Consider the following 17864-nt stretch of genomic DNA (forward strand, 5'->3'; position numbering starts at 1 on the left):
GTTTACCCACTGTGGTCTTGATATTTTGCAAGGTTTGACGTAATCGCCAGGTGATTTAATAAACACCGTGTGCTACATTTTGTAAGGAGAATAAGACGGACTTTTGCACACAGACTTAGAGGAGTGGAGCAAGTGCCGTGTGACAATCTGACTATAGTAACGTGAAGCTCTGTTATGAGAAGCAAGTCGGCGAACCGCTGAGAAGTAAAAAAACATGGGCGAACTCTCGGGTAGGCCACTTTTGTAGCATGAATTAATAGTCTTCTTTATGGCATTTGACCTCGGGTCCTCTGGACAACACGTGACTGTTGACATGCACACGTTGTAACTGTATGATGAATTTCATCATTTCATTTTTTGATAATTTAATTTCAAATTAAACATATTAAAACATTTTAAAACTCAGGCGTGTTTAATGAAATTTGAAAATTTTGACAATTATGAAATACCTATGAACCAGAGACATAAAAAACATTGTTATTTATGTCTCTGTATGAACAGATGATTAGATGAAACTTTTTTTGATGATTCCAGGGACATAATATATACGTCTCTGATTATTCACAGAAATGTCAGGAAAGTCTCTTTATAATCTTTATGAACGGATTTCATGTATTTGATGATTATGCAACTGATAATGGTTTGGTAGTTGTGATGTCATAAATTTTGTATTGATATCTAAATTCAAGTGGGAATCGCAGAAAATATCTCAAATCTTTGGTTATCTAGTTTCAAGAGATAAAATGTAATTTTTACTCATGACTGAGCTATAATGTCATTTTCATCAGATAATAGTTGTTTTTCCGAGATAATATCTCATTTTTACGAGATATAGTTTTAGTCCATAAAAAATATTAATGACTCATGAATATACCACTGCACTAACCAAGATATATCTTCAATAGAAAGGGTTATTAACCCTTTTCTCCCCCATTCCCAAATACAATTCTTTCATTATGATCGATATTAGATCTTTTAATCCTTGGGTGATAAATTTAATGAAAGCTAGCTAGACCTTTAATGAATAGCGAACGCAGTTGCCAGTGCAAAGCGCCAGCAAGTACTGCAGGCTCTAACGACAACGCCTTGGCAAACAGAAAATTCGAACCAATACGTACTCCCTTTGACAAGCTGAATTTTCTGTAGTCAGAATCATACCCACAATTCCGTGTAAATTACATATGGCTACCAACGTCGTGTTCTTGTGAGAAAAGGTAACAATGCATTTGAAAACTGTCATGCATTACAAATGTTAATAAAACAATCTTTTGATTCTAAAAAATGGTTTGCAGCTGGTTGTTTTAATCAGCTTATTTGGCTAGTTGTTCAGAGCATTGTTACTTTGATGGAAGTTGTCGAGTTAAGTCTGCTCAACTAACATGACGTCACAATGTCTAGACTGAGTATGCGACCTTTAGCACAATGAATATTAATACAGTACATAGGTGGATCCAACTAGGCATGTTTCTGTTCAATGTAATGAATGATATAGTGAAACATATATGTTTATCACATGTATAGATGTGTATACTGGAGGGTAAAATATTTTGAAAATCATGTGTGTATTTTTTAATTCAATTTATGCTGTCTTTGTCCCAACGATTGCACTGTAAAACATATCACTGAGATTCCACCTGATTCAGAAAATCTAATCAGGTTAACATTCTCATAATAAATAGATAAAATTTAATGTGAATTTATAGCTCTAATATCATAATAAATATGGTGATTCCCTTTATCAGCAGGTAGTATACTTAAGAAATAAACAGCAAGTTCAAATAGTTCACCTAGATATGAACTTGGTTGGTCACGACACGTGATCAAATCCTTTGCAGCCCGAAGGACCTCTCAGAACATTTGATTACTTACCAACCAAGTACATATCCTGGTGAACTTTTTGACCGTGCTGTTTATTAATAGTCTTATGTTTACGTTTAAGAATGGCAAATCATTTAGAATCATTAATATAACAATCCTGTTTTAACATTTACATTATTGCAACTGCCAGATGATAAGCACATGCGATAATCATTGTGACATCATTCACACAGTATTGAACATTTTCGCTATCCTATAGGTTAATACAATGAATCATATTTGCAAATGTATATACAGAATTGAACAGATTATTAGTCATTGCCTTGTGACTACAAATTAAACTACTTTGCATACATATTTGACCTTTAAAAAGATATTTAAAAGATGCCCTTATGTTGATATTTATATAATCATATTTTCCTCTGCTTTATATACATGTTATACTAATTCCCAAAGTTAATGAAAAGGAAAATGTCAATGTAACAGTGAATTTTACTGTCATTTTTATTTTTAAAAATATGAACTTTTAGAATTTTATGAATTTTTTTTTACTAGATGATGCAAATGACTACCTGACATGTGGTAAATGCCTCTCAGAATTCCCACTGAAAAACATAGTGACATTTATTGAGCACAAGAAGAAGGACTGCGATGTGCTCTCCAGTGGGGAAGCTGAACCAGGTGACGCCCTCTTATCTTATCAAAGAGTTCTTGTGTCAAGTTTCTCTTTTTTAGCTCACCTGAGCCAAAGAAGTATTAAAAAAAATGAATGATGCAATTTATTGATTTTGTACTGTATTATGAATGATACTATTAGCTGCTTATATCAGAGTTAGGTCGGGTTATGACATTGTTGCTCAGGTGAGCTATGTGGCCCATTGGCCTATTGTCTGACAACAAAATTAAGTGAACACCAAACTAAAAATAATAAATAATAAAAAATATAAATAAAAAAAAAAAAATAAAGATTTTTTTAGTATGATAAAATACCTATTTTCATACTGACTTAGTATTTGGACAATAGTAAGTTAATTAAGTTTGCTGTGTTATTGTGTTTAGGAATCTTGAAATGTGATGGATAAAGGCAACCTAAACCATGTAGCATGAGAATCTGGTGTTTACTCTTAGATTTCTATTTTGATAGGTTTGCTGTGTTCTGCTTGTTCCAAGGGATTCATGACTGCAGTGGGACTTCTGAAACATGCCAAAGTCTCCCATAACCTCCAGCTTTTTCTTGAAAATGGACCATATAGAAATGGAGTGCTTGCGTCCAAGACACAAACAAATGAACTACCAATAAATGTAAATAATGATATCCCAGTGAATCTCATCACCAGATTCAATGTGGGACTCTCAGATAATGAGACAACCAGAGGGTTCCAAGAGAGTCCCAGCCTTACAGAACTGGAGGGGACGGAGGAGGCCTCCGCCTTGCGCCTCAGTGGGCTGTGTTCTACAGGGAGTGCCTCCACGATTCCTAGAATTTCCATCTCCCCAACCAGCACACAAACTGTATCTCATGAATTACAGAAGGAAAATGTGCCAACATTCAGCACAGAAAATAACAATCAAGGTGCAATGGTGAACCCATCCTCATATAATTCCAGTGCTTATGGTGGCACAGCTATCAGGAATACAGATTCCACATTTCCAGAGAGTACAGGGGATAGTGGTGCAGTGGAGGAAGGTAACAACAGGTGTGAACGACAAGAAGACATAGCAGAGGAGGCTCTGGAGGGTGAGGATGCTTGCTGTTCCAGTCAGGAATGTGGGGTGGAGGTCATTCCAGGGACCCATGAGAGCTTACAGAAGTGCTGCTATGCTGTAGCCCCAAAAAAACGTAAAAGACATATGGAGACCAAACATGTGCCTTCCTACTGGCGAACAAGATTCAACAGGCGGAGGATGCTGGGTATTCGGGACTCATCATTTAGGCGACCTGCCAGCAGAAGTCAAGGGACGATTTACATTGACCTGAAGCCTGAGTCCGGAGAAGTATTGACCTCGAGGTCGAACAATGAGACCTCCCCAGAATCCATGAGAACTACCAACTTTGACAGTAACCATGGAGACTCCATGGGGATCCACATGACAGGCATGACCAGGGACTCAACTTCAAAGGCAAACTCCCAGAAACCCAGCCGAGGCAGTTTCTACATCAAGCCAAGAGCAGTTTTCTCCATTCCAATTTCCTATACAATTCCTACACAAGCTTTAGACACAAGCAAGACCAGCAGATCTGATACAAATTCAACTTCCACTGAACATGACATACAATCAGACAACAGTCCATCCTCCACACTCAGTGACCGTAACTCTTCCGTATCAACTCTCAGTGGTTATCATCTCTCCTCAAATTCCGGCCGTATTTCTAATTCTGTATCATCTGACTCCCACATATATGGCATCGATATTCCCTCCTTAATCTCACAGGCCACCAGGCAATTTAATCTGGTTCCAAGCTCTTCAGAGTGCGTTGAAAGTAATGATAAAGATGACCAATCTGGTGAAGAGGCTGATGGAAAGCTTGGGCGAAAGCGAAGATACCCGACCACCAAGCCGTATAAATGTGACCAGTGTGACAATGCCTTCAATCAGAGAATTCACCTCAAAAAGCACATGAGTAAACACACAGGTAGGAGACAAGTTAAGCATTTTAAATGTTGCTGTTTGATTAAGAATGCGTACACATGTAAGTTGGTGTTTGACATTGTGCTGAATTTTTCAGGCATCAAACCTTTTAAGTGCCAGCAGTGTGACTATTCCACAGTAGAAAGAAGTCACCTGAAAGTCCACATTCGGATTCATACAGGTAAAGAACAGGAAAGAGAGAGTTATGGAAGGAGAGAGAGTTTTCAGAGAGAGCTGCTTAGTCCAATAATTCCTGCACAAATGATAACTATCATTTATCATGTTTTTTGGAGATACTAGTACATGTAAAAGGAACTGCAACTGCAGAAAAAAACAGTTCTATATATGGTATTTTAGGTATTTATGCAAGTCATCAGCAGTTTAGCATTAGTCATTGTATTTCTGTCTTATTTATTTACAGGTGAGAAGCCATTCAAGTGCACATTTTGTGAATATGCTACAGCTCAGAATAGTACTCTCAAAATCCATCTAAAAAGACATCATGGTCGCCAGGGTTCCAGTGAAAAAGAGGGCACTTCAACAACCAATCAGCATGGTGTTACCATGGAAATCAGTCAGGAGAGGTCATTAGATTCAAATGATGAAGCAAAAAAAAATTCTTAAGCTTCAAACTCTGTAATTAAAGTTATCAAAGGGTAAACTTTCCCTGAGACTTTGCAGGTGTTCCTTATTGTGAATTATTTGAACTGTATTTCGAGGTTGTATCGAAATAGCACCAGTTAATTACCTCTTTCAGGTCTCTGAAGTGTTCATCCTTGCATGTGCTGATTTAGATGGGGAGGTCTGAACTCCTCGTGGAAAATTCAATTTTATTATATTAATGTAGTAAATTTACTGCAAATAGACCTCTGACCTTGCTTGGTACCACAATTATCCGTCTAAACCCCCCCCCCCCCCCCATCCCCCCCGCAAAAATTTTCTGGACCCTCTCAGGCATCTGGTTGTTTTTAAATGTAATGACTTATAAATTACTTGACAAATAATATGTGTGTTATATTTTGATCATTACAAGAACTGTTTATTTCTGTTGACCGATATCTTTAAATGACGTAAAGTATATATCTTCTTAATTGCTTGCTATGGTTTCAAGAGTCAGAGATTAGCTCTCTTCAATATGGCATTCTGTTATTATAAATGACTAGTTTTAATAACCTTAATGGTTAAAAGCCTAAAACATTACTCCTTGATCATACATAGCTTTTAGAACATCAGGAGCAAATCCTAAGCGCCTGTAACACATCCAAAGAAAGACATAAAAACATTCTAGAATTAGTCATATTTGTTTTTTAATAAGGACTCTTAAGATAACTTAAGAGAAACAAAAATTAAAATTTTGATGTATGTTCAATATTTAATACACAAATAAAAAGAATATGAAAGCAGGTCTGTTTCTCTGTAAAAGAGAAATAATATTTTTGACCTCCGAATAAAATTCGACCTTTTTATCATGCCTATTTTTTTTGTTTAGGATTGATTAATATATATACCAGGTATCTATGATTTTGAATCTATAAATATTTGACCATCATTGTAACTTCCAATGAAAAGATTTTAATCAAAAATCAATATTGGTTGTTTATATCAGACCAAGTGTTTTGCATAGCTTGTTTTTGTATTCATGGTAATTTTTATTATTGAGTTTATTACTGTTTTTTTTTCAATAATTTTTCTTTATGTTGTTCTTTCTGTTAGAGGTAAGGTAATTTAAAACAATTAATTCCTTGAGCATTTGTATTTTTTGGTTAATATTTCTAAAAATGGTTTTTGTATGCTTGTGTGATTTATAACTATTAATATGTTTGGCTCTTGCAGATGTTTATCTCGTTCATATAATACTTGGTTTAAAATATTTAAAACTTACCCGGTAATATTGTTTTTAATGTGCATGTCTCTTCATTAACTTACATGACTTAATGAGAATTACTCAGACATACTAGTAAGTCAGTGCAAGTCAACTTAGACATAAGGTAACTAAAAAATCAACTCTGACACAAGTCATTATATTATTTTACCAGGGATTCCAAAAAACTTTGCAATATCAGAAAATTTGTTATATCCTTGTTCTTACTAAACGAGTTTTACTGTAGATAAATTAACTCAACATGAGTCAATAGATAAATCAACTTGATCTTGAGTCAATAGATAAATCAACTCAAATATGAGTCAATAGATAAATCAAGTCAACAGATTGTAAACAGTGTTTGGTAGAAATACAACTTGATAAGTTGTTTTTTTTTTTAAGACTGGTCACTTAGAAGGTAATAATTTTGGGAATTTACAACATTGTCATTGTGAGGTTTAATTGTACCAGTACATGTACCAAGTTTTTATTTTTTTTTTAACTCCTGTCTAATTGGTTTATACTATTCTGTTTATATTCTGCTCAGCTCTATGGAGATCTAATCTCTGTTTTATAAGTGCTTCGTTACCACAGCAGCAGTTGTTGAGTTTCCTGTTTGTAATTATACATGTTGATTGATCCTCAGATAAGAACAATTGCCCCTGTTTCAAATCTGCAAATTATTATTTAAATCTCTAAATTTCTTAATTAACCTTTTGTCTTTAAATTGATTTTCTGTGTGTCCAACATAACATAATGATGACAAGAATGTATACTGATTATGTCATGTCAATCCAAATACATATAATCCAAATATCTTGATCTGAATTATCATGACCTTGACCTAAATGTGGTGATCGAGATCCTAAATACAGTTCGTTTTCTACTGATTGTCATGTAAACATCCTATATAATTATGTTGTCTGTGATGATAAATGATTTAATATGTCAAACTTGTTGTTTGTTGATGACTATCACATGTAATGCTCGATGTAGCAATGCATTTGCACTTTAATAATAAAATGTTATCATTGGAGCGATATAAATGAAGGATTTTATAGCTGGCTCATAAAATCAACTTGTTGTTATGGTCATTAGCTACAAAATTATAATTCATAAATACTACTAACATCTTTAACTACTATTTTACTATGGAAGTAAGAAAACATTATGTACAAATATTTCATCTGACTGTTCAATAATTTATTAAAGATTAACTTTTATATACATGTAACACATTGAAGAAAATAAAGTTATCATATCACAGAGGGTTAGTCTTCATCAACTCTGACAGAGTTCATGATGGATATCATTTCCTGCTCACGATTCTGTAGACGACAAAAAACACAAATAGTGTTGTCACGGAAACTGTCCATCTGAGAAATTGAAAATGGCTTTCCACAGTTTGAACACTGAAAATAAAAGATTTCAATGTGAAGACTACTTTGACTACTGTGAAGGCCCTTTCACAATTAGCATACAAGCACTTTTTAACACTTTGCCATTGGAAAGTTTTAGCTTTGAGCGAGCGCTCGCATACATTGCATGATGTCTCGCATTCGTTGCATGTGTTTTAATGGTTGCATCAATTTTCCTCAAACTATGGACATGCACACTATTTAGACGCAACACTAGTGTATATACCCTGTATAAACATCTCTGTTTCAGACCACAATTGACCATGAATGCTGCTATCTCTGGGTTTTTTGGGCTGCATCTTCTCTTGCATTAAACTACCGTATATCTACCGGAGAGTGTCGGAAACGAGCGGTATATATAACCCCTCCTACTCTCACAAACATAATAAATCGTAAAATGGAACACATGATCGCACAAGCCCCACACATCTAATCACATCTGCACATGTTCAATCGTCTGAAAACATGATCATTTGTGCAATCCTACACATTATCTTACAACACTCATTTTCATTGTAAAACAATCGCATATAAATCAAGATAAATTGCAAGACCTAATGCGTTTGCATCTGACAATGGTCTCTTTAGATTGTGCAAATTTCGTATCAATACTTTTTCATATGCAATTATTTCAGCAACAGTTTACAATCCAAATCATGATTTTTCGATTATTTTGTTACTTCTGCTTGTTCGCCAATTGTGAAAGGACTTAGGCAATTGAGGGCAGTTGAATTTTGGAACTTTAATGCTTAATACTAGAGTCATTATATATTTGTTCAATAAAAAGATCCCAAAATGTAGTCAACTGACCAAATTTTTTTCCTCTATATAATTTAAAGATATATGGTGTTGAAATAACATTGAGAATAATCTATAATACTCATTAATACAGATTAAAAAAATAAGGTACCTTCATAATACTTAGTCCCATTGCTTTCTTCCTTTCCAGGACGACTGGAATTTTTTCAGTATCCTGGACATTCCACATACGGATTGTACAATCCTATCAATTATATTCATTACATATAATGTACAATATTCATTATATAAAATGTAAAATCCTATCAAGACTATTTATGAAATGAAAAGAAAAAATAAACTAGTTTAGTACAAACAAGGACATAGTGAAATATCAAATATAGTGAAATTATTTATGAATCCCCAGAAAAACTCTTAACAAGTCCTTGTAAAATATGATTTTAAGGAACTCGGTTATAAGGAATATAGTGATATAGCGAACTGATTTTTAGTCATGAAGAGTTTAAATATAATGAAATTTACATCATTATAATGAGTTGTTTTAAATTGCTAAAATTCAGCAGGACTTATTGCATAATTGTATGTTTGAATGAATTTCTATTCACATTTATTTTTCTATTTCCAATCAGTTTTCTTAAAGTTAAAAAAAAAAGTATTCTTATATAAATAGTACCTTAATAAACACAAATGGTGGTTATATGGAAGAAAACTTATTTATAATGAACTGCTAATATGCTTATTTTTGTATTGCAAATTTGTTACACAGTTATAACAAATATGGATAATATAAGTAAAGTAGGAGTTCGCTCATCGTCCGAGCCCATGGGTTTTCTATCAGTTCAAAGCAGTGTAATGGATATATAGAAAACCTGTGGGTTCCGACAATGGAGTTTGTCATAACTGAGTTTTACAGTAATTTATGTTTTATGTCTGATAGGTATCAATAGGAGGTCATCTTCACATGACCTGTACTTCTGACCATTCAGGGGTGGGCTAGCTTTCACTGCTTTACAAAAAATATAATGGAACTCTTCAAAATATTGTATGCAAATGTATAGAGTTTGCTGGAAAGTGACCTCTTATCTATACCTGTCAGACTTTGTCGAGTGTATTAAAGAGATGGACAATGGTTTTAATCAGACAGATAATGAACTGTACTATCATATCAAGTAAATCCATATTATATGAATTGCCCTATCAATCATTAATTATCAAGTATATTTTATTTCTTTAAAGAAACTGCAAATTCATGCCAAGTACATGTATATTCATAAGCTAGTGTACAATCTTTTCAAGAATATTTGTCATATGAACTTGCAATCTTCAAAAAGTATCAACACATATTATACTTATAAATTCTACCCTTTAAAGTAAATCATTAATGCAAATGTAAAAATCCTATCAAGCATTTATCATACAAACTGTTTATTAATAACCTTTAATTATATCACATATATTTATCATACAAACTGTTTAACCTTTTTAAAAAATTAATTTATATTATAATAGCAACAGTTAATATATATTAGCTAGTCTGAGAAACATGCACTCTGAAGGATAAGTTGACATTTATCAGATGTTCGATGAGTGCACATGGCATCATATTGTAACGAAGTTGGCATCATTTGTCAAGATCATGTGACAAACAAGAGCAATATAGTGCAACAATAAGTAGGTGTCTTAATTGTGTGTATTCATCCTTGGAAAAATTTATACTACTTCTCATTTTTGATATTTTTTTACTCTAGCATATAAAAAAGACCTTTGAAATATATAATATACTCTGAGGGAAAACCTGTTATATGTCCTTGTAACTACCGGTATTGTAACAGTAGAACACAGTTATAGCATACATGCTTATAATGAATTGACGCTTACAACGAAGTGAATTTCATTCCCGTGACTTAATAACCAGTTATATTTACATTCTACTGTGTTTTTCCATTAAATTCCGTGATGTTTAAATGCCTCTAAATGCAACACCTATTCACTGCGTATGAATTTACGAGTAATTTACATAAGTAGTTCTCAAACAGTGATTTCTATGTTATCGGTTAAAAATGAATTTCATGAATGTTGTCAAAACATCATGTTTTATAATTATTCAACAAAAAGTTGACTTTATTGTTAAAAGCAACATTTCAAGAGTTATTTATCATGGATTATATTTTCGTGCTCGTCGATCTCATCTCAACAGTCTATATGAAAACCTGTTTAAACCGGTTTTACAAAACAGCTGTTCTTGCTGTTACTTATTCACTCCCTCCGTGATCTGCACTCTATATCGATTTATTTAAGTAAACAATTGATTTCTTTAGTAAGGGAATGTAAATATAAGCATTAAATGATTTATTTTTGACGTCGTTGTGTCAATAACTGCCGTCAGGTGAGCAGACAAATTATGATAACGCGCTAACGCGTGTTATTCAATTTGTCTGCTCACCTGACGGCAGTTATTGACATGACGACGTCAAAAATAAATCATTCAATGCTATAGTAAACTTTACTTATCTAACGATCGAGTTATGCGTATAACAATTAAAGTAATATTGCCAATCCCTGGGACTTTGTTATTATAACCGTATTTTACTGTATAATTATGTCTTGACTAAGTTAAGGCACAGTTTTATATCAAAAGAGGAGAGACAACAATGATTATATAATGATAACTTTTGCTGGTTTTCTGTTAAAAAAATCAAAATTTGCCAGAAGATCTTACTTTGGAGGCAGACAGGATGTTATTTTGGTCTGTGCTAAAGCACACATCATTCACCCAATCATCATGACCCTAAAAATAAAAAAACAAGTCATGGCAACCTGGATCACAGAAAATAACAGAATAGTATAATGATCAATAAAACAACTAAAACTAAACACCACTGAGATAGGGACCATCTCAAAGCTTTACCCTGTAACAAATTTAAGGGCTTCAGGATGAAAAGTATTTTAGATGGAATTTTCTTTGACCTTCACCTCTGACTTAGAAATTTGGTTCAAGGTCTTTGCACATCCTGTCTCCAACAAGCACTCTATTGGTGAAGTACATGTAAAAGATATGAGGAGAAAAATGGAGTCAGAATAAGAATTTTACACAAAGGTCTACTGCAACTTTGACCTTTGATCTAAATACTTGGTTTGAGGTCACTTCTCCTTAAAACATGAAATTTTAGTGGTTCAAGGTCACTGCCAAGCCTTCACCCACAGGCACTATATGTAAATTATGAGCCAGATAGGGCCAAGGGAAATGATATTTGGTCTAGACATGGATTTTACACATAGGTCTGCTATTGCCATAGTATATTAAACCTTGAAACTTGATATTTTGTTGGTTATAAAATCATAATGTTAATTTTGTATAACTTACTAGTTGTCATTCATAAGGAATTTTCTCATCAAAGTTTATATACATCATAGCAGAAACTTTTATTGTAAGGAATATGCTTTAAAGTTTTTTAAAGTGGATACTGTCTTAAATCAGTTTATATGCTGATACAAAAGGATACACTTTATTATCTTTTAATTTAAATAAACAAGGTGTTACTACCGTGTTAGAGAAATGGAGATGATTCCGTTCTTGTAATGTGTTTACATAATGATTTTCATTTATTAAAACGGATTACATGTATATATAAATACAAGTATGGAAAGGAAATACCAGGTAATAGAATCATCATTGCTGAATAAGAGAGAGTTCTGGGAAATGTTAACATTAAACTTTGACAGATTTTACATCTCACCTGTAGCTGAAGTTTTTGCATTTCATTATCCACATCCCAGACCACTACCGTGTTGTCATAGGAACCAGACACCAGCATAAGCCCTTTAAGAAGAGTCATTAACCGGGATTAAATACATGCGTCTGCACACATAAAACTACGGGTAGTACACCTACGGTACTAACATTTCTTTGGCAACATCAATGGATTAGGGTCAAGTCTGTGTACACTTACCGTCCCGGCTGAACTGACAACAGCTGACCGTGCCCTCGTGTGATCCCTGGAGACAGCCCGGGCCGCTGGTCCTACCAAACAAAATCAACACCCTTGTAATGGTACCCTTAAAACATGTACACCAGTACATCACTTATAACTAAGAATAATCCAATTGATAAATTCATATATATATATATATATATATATATATATATATATATATACAAAATTTTACGCTCAATGCTTTCTGAAACCCCTGGAGAAAACCCATCCGCTGGTCCTACCAAACAGAATCAGAACCCTTATTATAAACATCACTTTACCAGGATACTAGGAATAAATCTGAATGATAACTAGACAACATTGATATGGTGACCATCTCAAAGGACCCAGCTTAAATAACGGACAATAGGATGAAAAGAATTTCAGAGAATTTTGTTTGACCTTGACCTTTAACTTAGAAATTTTCCAGCTGGCATAGAACTTCTAATTCAATCTCATTATCCTCTGCATACAGGCATTTTTTTTCAACCTGAGCAAGATTAAGCAAATGGGAAATAATCTATGGTCTAAAATTTATTATAAAGAGATCTGCTATGACCTTTGCATTGAATTGGTTCAAGGAGAAAAGGTATGCTCCAAACAAAGAATTTTCATATAATTCTGCTATGACCTTCACATTGAACCTTAAAAATTGGTTAAAGGTCACAACACACCCTTTATTCAAAAGTTCTGTTTATGAGAAGTATGAGTCAAATAGGGCTAACTGGAAATTATATGCTCTGGAAAAATGATTTTTGTATGGTTGAATATGACCTTGACCCTTGACTAACAAACTTCATTCAATGATTTTATATATAATTGTGCTATGACCTTAACCTTAGACCTAGAAACATGTTTCAAGGCCACTGCACACCTTTTGCCCAAAGGCACTCTGTGGATGAAGTATGACCCAGATTGGGCCAAGAGGAAAGAAGATATGATCTGGACAAGTGATCTTGGACAGACAGACGGTCGGACGGATGAAAGGATGGACAGACGGATGGACGGACAGACTGATCACTATAGATTTTTAATGTTTCAAGAAATTTAACATAAAAATGATAAGAACTTGTCACAAATAGCAATCTGGACTTCTGATACCGACTAACAACCTGTTGAGATGTTTGGGGAGACATATTGATAACTGCAATAATGTAGCCCTCTCCAAAATATTTTTATGCGGATGGGGGGGGGGGGGGGGGTAAAAAAAAATCGTAAAGGGCTGACATAGTGACTTACAATGACTTACCTGTATGCTCCTGTAGCCACATCCCAGATCTTTACGGTTTTGTCCCAGGAAGCTGTAGCAAACTTTCTCTCATCAAAAGAGATGTCACAATCCGCAATTATGTTGACATGTCCTCTAAATGCAATCAAAGATGTATGTTATGTTAATCTTTTAATGTTTCCTGTGATAAAAAACCTTACATGCTCTTGATACTAATTTTAAATACGGGACGGGCTTTAATTACTGGTAGTACATACATCTATTAAAGTAGATATGTACATTTAATGAGATTCTTTTTAATTAGTATATGATTATGCGGTTATATAGAATGATCAACATTTAATTGACCTACTCCAACTGAATGGTGACTTTGTTTGACCGGAGATCGTAAAACTTGGAGGTTCTGTCCATAGAAGTTGTTACAACTTTGTCATCCGCCGGAGCAAATACGCAACTTGTTATGGTGCTCTCATGCATGTCTGTAACAGAGAATAAAAATGATGTAACAATAGTCATCTGTATCTGAATATAAAAAAAGGGGAAAATTTGTCACGAGTACCACAGAAATTTTTAAAATATCAAATAAACCAAGTTAACAAAATACATCGAAAAAAAAAATTAAAAATTAAAACAGATATTGTGATTGCTAGTAAATGTAAATTTTGTGAGGGTAAAGTTAGGTATAGTAGTTTAGTATGAGAATTGGGTTGATGTGTTTAAAAAATCAGTCTACATCAAATCAACATAGATTATCAGATTATTGTTCCAACCTTGAAGGTTCTGGAGGAGCTCTCCGGAGTTAGCGTCCCAGATTTTCAGTGTGTTATCTAGATCGGAGCCAGAGATGACGAGTTTTCCGTCGTGAGAAAACCTACAGCAAGTGACAATCCCAGCATGTCGCCCCATCCACTGTAACACACAAATACAAGTCACGTGTAACAACTAATGACATTGATTTTAATTAAAGTGTTAATTGTTACTGTTGCAAATTTTACTGACCAAAATATTTCCTGTCTCTACGTCCCAAACTTGGACTTTCTTATCCCATCCACAGCTCACAAACCTACAAGTAATCAGTACATGCAGTGTTGAAACATTCAACTATATGTATATACACTAGAGGTTTTTTTTCAATTTGTAGATCATATATATATATATATATATATATATATATATATATATATATATATATATATATATATATATATATATATATATATATATATATATATATATATATATATAATTTTAAAATCAATCATCTTAAATGAAAATATACTTGCAATCAGCATATACCGTATTGATTCCGCAGAATTTGAGAAATTAATTTTTATTTCATACGGATTAAATAAAAAAGAAGATAAAAGAGGTAGACATGTTGATGATCAGATATTAAGATTGTACTCTCTCTCTCTCTCTCTCTCTCTCTCTCTCTCACCTTCGACTGTTGTCATTGATGCTAGTCTCAGAGATCGCCCCTTCATGACCCCCTGTGTAGTGGTGCTTTAACTCCCCCGTGTCAATGTCCCAGATACGAGACGACTTGTCTGAGGACCCAGACAGGATTTTTGTGTCATTGTCGATGTAGTTACAGGAATTCACAGAATCTGTGTGCCCTCGGAACACCCTTATCTTCACCTGAGTCAATCCAATTAATAGATTTAATTAAATTAAGGCACAATGATATCTACAAACATGTTAAAGTGGAGGTATGGTGGTTAATTTAGTTAATTTTCAATCAAATAAATTTTCAGTGATTTAAAACATTAAGAATAATGTTCTTGCAATTTTATTATCAGCACAACAAAACCTAAATTCAAAATAACTATACATCAAATCTATATAAATATATACATTCAAAACAGATATAGGGTGATGAAATAGAGAATGCACATTCAAATATTAAGCAGATCGAGTGAAACAGCAAATTAAACCAGATGCAAATACATTTTATGAGTAAGAGTATATAAATAATGAATTTAACATTTAAGTTTGTCCAAGGGTGCCATTATCTTGCCCAATATGCTTTATGGTAATCATCTTGGTGAAACCTACCTTGATCCTGATTGCAAAAGGATTTATATGTAATACTTATATATTTACATTTAGGACAAAAATTTGAACTTATAATTCATATTGTCGTTTTCGATGTTGAAATCATGCAATGTCATTGGAAACAAATGAGACAGACTGTTATATAAAATATATATACATGTATATAAATAATAATAAGATTACAAGCAGGTTGTAAGATGAGGTAGAAAACAGTACAAAAAATAAATAACATTAGAAAGACGTAGATCATCAAGGTAAAGGACATCTTATTACCAATTCCGGGCCCTGGTGGGCAAGCACAATTCAAAGTAAAAATATAGGCTATAAATAATGTTAAACTCTTGTTTGAAACATAAAGTAGTTTACATACATGCTAGCTCCCTATCTAAATCAGCTTAAGGTATTCGATGTATAACGGCCACATTTTGTACCAAATAAATGAATGGTCCGATATTCTTAATCATGATATCATTATGAAGGTGTTATCAAAATAGAATACTCTACCGAAGGAATTTTCAAAATGTTGATTATGGTCCAACTAATTACACCTTGAATTTTGCATTGAGTCTATGAGCAACATATGTTTTATTAAGATATTGTAAAAAGTAACTTATGATTAGTAAAACTCTTTTGGTTAATACCTGCATAAACTGTCTCTTTATTAAGATATAAAATAAAATTAATCATTTACCGCAGATATTTTGACAAAATAAAAAAATTCTTTTCTTTATCAAGGGGAGATAACTCTTAAAAAATTTAAGGTGCAAAATGACCAGCTCTTTATATGTTGTCTGTCATGTGAATTTGGTTCATTTCACTTTCATAGTTACCTAACAATACATATTTAACTAGATAAAATGATTCAATATCCCTCAACTGTTCAATATCCCTTCGTTATACATTGAATACCTTAATTATTAAAATAAATCTAATCCTTATACTATAAAACAATAATATTAATAGTAAATGGGAAAATATTTAAAATATAGCGTTATACTATCAGACCCCTTCACGGTATAGTCTATAGCTGCAATACTGCTCTTTTGCAGGGCAAAATGACATGGTTTGGTGAAATATGACGTAACGTCAATTAATTATCTACCTACTTAAACTTCGGCAAAGTTTATCATCTTGCCCTGCGAAAGAGCAGTACCGAAGTTACCATGAAGGGGTACAAAGTTGGGGAACACATACATTAAACCTAACTATTAAATACAATCAATGGATTGATTTATCAAAGCTAGCTATAGTCTGTCCCAAGATATTTATGCTGCACATTTGGACGATTTTTAATAAAAATATACTTACCTGTGAAAGAAGTGCAATTGAAATAGTTGAAAGGGATATTTTCCAAGATAATTTCATTGACACATTATCATCTTTCACTCGGAAAAATTCACAGGAATGAAAACAGATTCCTAACGGAGATTTATAATGGGGAATGTTTACATCTTTTCTCCATTCGGAATACACTCGGAATACATCGCGCAATATTTCAACGTTATCATCCGGGCTTGCTGCAATGCAAAATCTCCGTAGACATCGCATTTTTTAGCATTGTATTGAAACCTGATAAGCTAACAGGGGCGTTTTGACTGAGAAATCTTGGAAATTTTTCATACTTTTGAATGAACATCGTTTGAATCCTGAGGTATTTATAAATATCAAACAATTAAGCCAAACGTGAATCCAAAATATCTTGGGACAGAGTATAGGATTGAATGAAAGAGTCATATACTGTACCAACTATATTAATAGCACCCACATAACAGCATATTGCCCGCCAATTTTTCAACGATAACATCATTGACATTAATTTTTTAATAAATATAAATAAAACGTTTAATACAGTTATATTTTTTAAAATATATCTATCATAGTTCCGTCTTGCCTGTGCTAAATCTTCATGTTCCCAGGTCGCTGCACTAGCTCTCCCGTCATTACTTTCCGACTGAGTCTCAACAGCTAAATAATCTATATCTTCGCTAAGAGTAGTCATACTAATCATGCTAATGCTTCTAGCTCAGACCATTTCTTGGTTATTTTTTGTATCTCTAATCGAGGGATTTCGGACTAAATTCAAAACCAAAAGCGTCCCTGGTTTCCGAAGCAAGTGCGAC

The 17864-nt window shown here is 33.5% G+C and overlaps 3 protein-coding genes across 4 annotated transcripts in view; 1 reads left to right on the forward strand and 2 right to left on the reverse strand.

Annotated features, from left to right (window-relative positions):
• LOC128187035 (TOX high mobility group box family member 4-B-like) overlaps positions 1 to 118 on the reverse strand; it is a 31337-nt gene extending 31219 nt beyond the window's left edge. The window contains exon 1 of one of the 2 annotated variants that reach the window (XM_052857108.1): positions 7 to 118. The gene's annotated coding sequence lies outside the window, so the exon portion shown is untranslated. The remainder of the gene's footprint in view (positions 1 to 6) is intronic. The other variant, XM_052857109.1, reaches the window with a different exon arrangement.
• LOC128187034 (uncharacterized) lies at positions 93 to 7579 on the forward strand. Its single transcript, XM_052857104.1, has 5 exons — positions 93 to 230; positions 2374 to 2499; positions 2963 to 4453; positions 4547 to 4630; positions 4871 to 7579. The coding sequence occupies exons 1-5, from the start codon at positions 215 to 217 to the stop codon at positions 5071 to 5073; spliced, it is 1920 nt and encodes a 639-aa protein (XP_052713064.1). The 5' UTR covers positions 93 to 214; the 3' UTR covers positions 5074 to 7579.
• On the reverse strand, positions 7488 to 17852 carry LOC128187037 (WD repeat-containing protein 88-like). Its single transcript, XM_052857112.1, has 11 exons — positions 17636 to 17852; positions 15128 to 15327; positions 14689 to 14752; positions 14460 to 14598; positions 14042 to 14168; positions 13711 to 13824; positions 12438 to 12508; positions 12225 to 12307; positions 11207 to 11275; positions 8639 to 8731; positions 7488 to 7722 (listed from the first exon to the last, which is right to left on the reverse strand). Exons 1-11 carry the CDS (start codon positions 17750 to 17752, stop codon positions 7582 to 7584), a joined length of 1218 nt encoding a protein of 405 aa, XP_052713072.1. The 5' UTR covers positions 17753 to 17852; the 3' UTR covers positions 7488 to 7581.
• Positions 17853 to 17864: the final 12 nt, after the last annotated feature.

The sequence above is a fragment of the Crassostrea angulata genome, chromosome 6 (assembly GCF_025612915.1).
Source record: "Crassostrea angulata isolate pt1a10 chromosome 6, ASM2561291v2, whole genome shotgun sequence".
NCBI lineage: Eukaryota > Metazoa > Mollusca > Bivalvia > Ostreida > Ostreidae > Magallana > Magallana angulata.

Coding starts and splice junctions, on each gene's coding strand:
- LOC128187034 (XM_052857104.1), top strand. Junction 2,500..2,962: donor CAGTGGGGAAGCTGAACCAG/GTGACGCCCTCT, acceptor CTATTTTGATAG/GTTTGCTGTGTTCTGCTTGT. Junction 4,454..4,546: donor GCACATGAGTAAACACACAG/GTAGGAGACAAG, acceptor TGAATTTTTCAG/GCATCAAACCTTTTAAGTGC.
- LOC128187037 (XM_052857112.1), bottom strand. CDS start 17,752: ATGATTAGTATGACTACTCTTAGCGAAGATATAGATTATTTAGCTGTT. Junction 15,328..17,635: donor AACATGAAGATTTAGCACAG/GCAAGACGGAAC, acceptor GGATTGACTCAG/GTGAAGATAAGGGTGTTCCG. Junction 13,825..14,041: donor AAAGTCACCATTCAGTTGGA/GTAGGTCAATTA, acceptor GATTGCATTTAG/AGGACATGTCAACATAATTG.